This window comes from Bison bison, unplaced genomic scaffold, assembly GCF_000754665.1.
Source record: "Bison bison bison isolate TAMUID 2011002044 unplaced genomic scaffold, Bison_UMD1.0 scf7180017864327, whole genome shotgun sequence".
Taxonomy (NCBI): Eukaryota; Metazoa; Chordata; class Mammalia; order Artiodactyla; family Bovidae; genus Bison; species Bison bison.
The window spans coordinates 4,395,610-4,400,862 of record NW_011494899.1 but is presented as its reverse complement, the minus strand read 5'-3'; the positions used below and the strand labels follow the sequence as shown (position 1 = coordinate 4,400,862).

General features: G+C 31.9%; 1 protein-coding gene across 1 annotated transcript in view; it reads left to right on the top strand.

The window, feature by feature from the left end:
- The window catches only part of KIAA1033 (KIAA1033 ortholog), a 63,949-nt gene that overhangs the window by 642 nt on the left and 58,054 nt on the right, over positions 1 to 5,253 (top strand). The window contains exons 2-6 of the mRNA XM_010853391.1: positions 2,531 to 2,670; positions 3,572 to 3,625; positions 3,723 to 3,788; positions 4,645 to 4,690; positions 5,147 to 5,214. Of these exons, the coding sequence (XP_010851693.1) occupies positions 2,531 to 2,670; positions 3,572 to 3,625; positions 3,723 to 3,788; positions 4,645 to 4,690; positions 5,147 to 5,214 (374 nt within the window). The remainder of the gene's footprint in view (positions 1 to 2,530; positions 2,671 to 3,571; positions 3,626 to 3,722; positions 3,789 to 4,644; positions 4,691 to 5,146; positions 5,215 to 5,253) is intronic.

Here is a 5,253-nt window from a genome sequence, read left to right as displayed (position 1 = left end):
GTCTGGGTTCCTGTTTCGGTTTCCTGTTTTTCTTCGTTTTCCTCCCAAACCAACTTTGGGAAGTTTCGAGTGTCTTTGCCTTCATATTCTTAGAACTGTAGAAGGTAGCGAAAAAGAACTCAAGCGTGAAAAACAAACACGTGAACATCAATTTATTACCTTCCATGTCTTTTATTTACGTTTAATGGTATTTTTGAAAAGTGATGCCCTGTGGTTTCCAGCGCACCTAGACAGGTTTCGGAAATTAACAGCATATCTCCTGCAGATTTTACTTCATAAAATTGGATTGTCTCATTTTAATTTAGAAATCCAACCTCCAAAACCTAACAAATTCAGTTCCACGTAGCAAAATTTAGAGGTCAAGCTATTTCATTGAAACTACTTAAGATGAATACAAATTCGCAATCTGTTTCTTATATTTGGTAATATGAATCTGTATAGGTGATTTAAATAAGAGATATTAGGCTTAACTGCTTTTTGAATTTGTTTTCTTATGTAGTTTTCTCAAAAGGTGTAGTTTTTAAAAATTACGTGTAAATTTTGCTTAATTTTTACAAAGACAGACACATTAGATGTATGTAGATTTTATTAGCCTGTCAAAAGGGTGAGTTTAATTCAGGATGGTTAGCCGTTTCTCACAAAACTTTCCATGAGTTACTAGCTCTTACACAGCATGAGAAAACAATCCTGGTGATAGTGACAGGATCTTTCAACTTGTTTGTGGAGAGGATTCTGTCTTTGTTAAAGTGAACTGCACCTTGTCATGTATGAAGTTTTATGGATAGAGGTTCCTTACTCTGTATCTGTGAAATATTGGATTGAAGATATGTTTGGGTTTGAAAATGGTTCTGGTAGATTGAATCAGTTCAGTCTGATTCACTCAAAGATATTTTCCACACAAAGATAAAAAAAGGAATTCAGTCTCTTGGAAGTGATAAGCATGTTAATAGGTTTTTGGAATTTAACTCTTGAAGAATCACTATAGAGTTCTTATTTCAGATCTTATTTTAACTTTTACCAGCTTAAAAACTTATCAGCAAGGAACTTTAATGTTATTACAGATTTTCTCTTGCCTGCTACTTTAATTTCCAAACAGACTAAATGAATAATTCATTGGCATGTTTGTCTAGCGTTGTCATTAAGAAGTCATTTTCTGGTTAAATGCAGCTTTGGTCATTTCCCTTGTAACTGAAAATTAGACAGGTACTTGGGATTTTGAGAATCATACACAGTTTTTAAAATTTAAGCTGTAAGGAAGGGAAGAGCTCTCTTCTCTGGGCCTGGTTTTCATTAATTTTTGGAATATGAATCATTTATATTGCTTTCCAGAATTGCCTGGATTAGTGCTATAATAAAGCAGGAACCGTAATTAAATGGATCCACCTGATTCCAGGCATTAAGTTAACTAAATGAATCCACCTGATTCTGAACATTAGTTGCAGAATAGGGGAGAATGTGAAGCTAGGTCTTCAGTGAGTTGGAACATACTTACAGTTGCTTTGCATTGCTAATTTGAGGAGAGAAAAGCTTTACTTTTTTAAGAAGTCAGCAATTGAATAAAGTAATTCACATCAGTAAGAGAATCTGAGTTGGAGTTGAATTTGCTCCCTTTGGAGTAAGTAATTATAATGTATGGTGCTGAGTCACTTCAGTCTTGTCCCACTCTTTGCGATCCTGTGAACTGTAGCCCACCAGGCTCCTCTGTCCATGGGATTCTCCAGGCAAGAAAACTGGAGTGATTTGCCATGCCCTCCTCCAGGGGATTTTTTGAACCTAACGTCTCTTTCGTCTCCTGCATTGACAAGCAGGTATTTTTGATGAGTAAGGAAACTTTTTGTCCAGTTTATTCCAGTGACTTCTAGAGTCCTCTATTAATATGTAAAGTCTGTAAATATCAACACAATATTCTGTACTCAGTGTCCTTTACTGGCTTTTCCAATTCTATTATGATAATTAAAACAATATATCTTGGGGCATTATAAATATAAAATTAGCAATATAAATTTGGGGCATTACAGAAATAATACTGTGATGAAACAGATCTAAAATCATTTCAAAAACAATATTTAGGTGTATTTTTAGGCATAGTTTACTGTGTAATTAAGCATTACAGTTAAAAATTTTGCTTCTATGACAGCTCAGATTTTTGCACCTAAATCAGGTTTTTTGCACAAAGTAGTTGTTTATGATTAAAATAGAGAATTAGGACATTGAGTTGTCTAAGGCATTTTCAGATTGTTTAGATTATGGGGTAAATAGTATAGTGACTTTTTCATAGTATTTTAAAGTTATAGTTTTAAGATGATTTCTTAAAGTACCATCTACTGTATGTACAATTATTATTATACTTGGAAAAGATAGAAAGTTCAATTACTGTTTGACTTTAGAACTTTATTTTCAAGAATTCCAGACATTCCAGGGTGATACATTAACAATGCTTACTATCTACTTTTCTGTGACTTTTGAGATTATTTGAAGTAAATGTCTTGTAATTCATTACTTTTCACAAACTTTTCAAATTTATATTTAGAAATTCATGCTGAAGTCCAGCTTAAGAATTATGGGAAATTTCTTGAGGAGTATACCTCTCAATTGAGAAGAATTGAGGATGCACTGGATGACTCAATTGGAGACGTTTGGGATTTCAATCTTGATCCTATAGCATTAAAGGTTGGAATTTGTTTTATTTTTAATTTACGTATACATTTTCAGAACATATATGCCTTGAAAACAGTGTTCAAATATGGGATATATATTTTTATTTGGAGTCTAGAGAGCTAAAAGAAACTTGGAGAAACATGGTTAATTTCCTTTTCTCTAAGCCATGCATGTGTGTGTTTTGTTTTTTTTTTTTTAAAGAATGATGCAAACTCCAGTGTTTGAGCTGACTTTTGTTTTTCATTATCAAGAAAATGAAGAGGGTTGGAATAGCATATTAAGGCTTTGTTTTCTTATTAAGACTATTTTACATACAGAAAAGTGTGTAGATTTAAAATATATTGTATGGTGAATTTTACCAAACATCTATCCCCTTGTAACTCATATCCCAGTCAAGATAAAGAATATTTCCATGATTTTTCAAAAGCTCCTTTATGCTATTTAGGGGCTCTTAATATGGGAGTGTTTTTATTTTTATTTTTTTAATATATAAAATAAGCTGCTGTGTTCCATTTTGAGGTTGTTCTATTTTGTTTCATCTTTGAAACTGTAGCCTCTTACTACTCAAATAATAACATTTTTTAAGCATTTATTATGTGCTAGACAACTGTCCTAAGGTAGCAGTGTTGACTTTTTAATAGCAACTTTCCTGAGATGTAATTTCTGTATCATACAATTTCTTTGGTTTGTAGTGTTTCCATAGACTTGTGCCACAGTCAATTTTAGAACATTGTCACCACTCCAGAAAGAAATCCTGTACCTGTTAGCAGTGCCCATCTGCTGTGGGACGGGTGCTGAGTACAGGGTCTAACACAACTTTCAGTGAAATAGAGCTAGTCTCAATTTGTGTATTGAGAATTTTAATGATTTTTTTTTAAATTAAAAAGGAATTTATTTTCCTTTGTTTCTATAGCTTTTGCCTTATGAACAGTCTTCCCTTTTGGAACTCATCAAGACCGAAAACAAGGTACAGATTCCTAAACCTAAAAATCTATTTTTTAAAATGCTTTCATTATCTTCTATAATTTACTTCTTTCCTTTTGTATTTTTCCTCATGAAACTAGGTCCTAAACAAAGTCATCACTGTTTATGCTGCACTTTGTTGTGAAATCAAGAAATTAAAATATGAGGTAATTATTTATATTCTTCAAGACATTAAAAACATGATTTAAAAGCAAATATGAAAAAGCAAATATGCGCTTTTATATGTGTAAGTGTGCACAAATATTTCATGAAGATTGGGTGAGCTATATATTTATTTTAGCAATAATAATGAGACCATTCACTAAGTACTATTTACCAAACACCATGCTAACCCTCTTAACAGTAATAACCACTTGGAGGTACGTGAGGAATAGATGAGAAAATTGAAGCTTAAAGAGGGTGTCACTCATCCAACATTTTATTGGTAGTAATGGTTTGAGTCTGGGCCTGCATTCCTTCTGTATTACTTGTCATATATACTGGATCTTCTGGATATAACTGATTTTTTTTTAAAAAGGTTCGAATTTTTAATGGTTTGCGTTTCTTCACCCGTGAGCCATTAAAACTGGTAGATGGTAATAAAAAAGGTTTGAATTTATAATGTTTTGCATTTCCTCACCCATGAGCCTTTGAAAGTGGTAGATGGTAAACTTCATCTTTTCTTCTTTAGATTTTTTTTTTTTTAATTTATTTTTCTTTTTTACGTTTTTGGTACTACATGGTTGCTTTCTCTCATGAACTTGTGAGAGGATGTCGGACAGTTAGAGTGGTCAGATAAAGTAAAGGCTAAAGAAATCAAGAAATAACTTTGAGTATCAGTAATATCTTTGGTATTCTAAAGATACATTGAATTTACCTATATTATAAGCAGTTTTTGAAGTTAAGTAAATTTGTATGTATGATGTAGTCATCTGTGTATTATTAAATAAGGATAATGAAGACAGCCTAGGAATTTAAAAACAAAATAGCAACCTTTAAAATTATTTTAATTTTTTTAAACAGGCTGAAACTAAGTTTTATAATGGTCTCTTGTTTTATGGAGAAGGAGGTAAGTTTTAAAATTTCACATTGTAATGTTGTGGTACTTGAAATAAACAAAGTTAACTGACAATTCTAGGACTGTTATGATCATGTAAAGTGTTAGTTTGAGCAGTGAACAGTCACATTTCTTTGTTGCTTTGTGTTTTTATTTAGTAAACAGGTGAAAACCTCAGTGAACAAGCGGCAGCAAATTCTGTATAAAATTGATCTGTGAATATTTTTATAAATTACAAAGCACAATAGCTAGATGAAGATTTTCCTTGAATTCATTAAATAGTGGGACAGATGGTTGCTTTTAATTGTGTGATTAATGATTGTTTCATTTTTCTCTTTAGTGTAAAATTCTATTTTTCATACTATCCAGATTAGAAGATGTCCTAATGAATAAAAATTATTTTCCTTTTTTGATGTTGATTGACTTTAAGATAAAAACTTGAAATATTCTTCATGTTGCTTTTTAAAGCTACAGATTCCAGCATGGTGGAAGGTGATTGTCAAATTCAAATGGGGAGATTTATTTCATTCTTACAGGTAAGTGGTTTTTACTTTTTATTGAGTTTCCCACCCCCC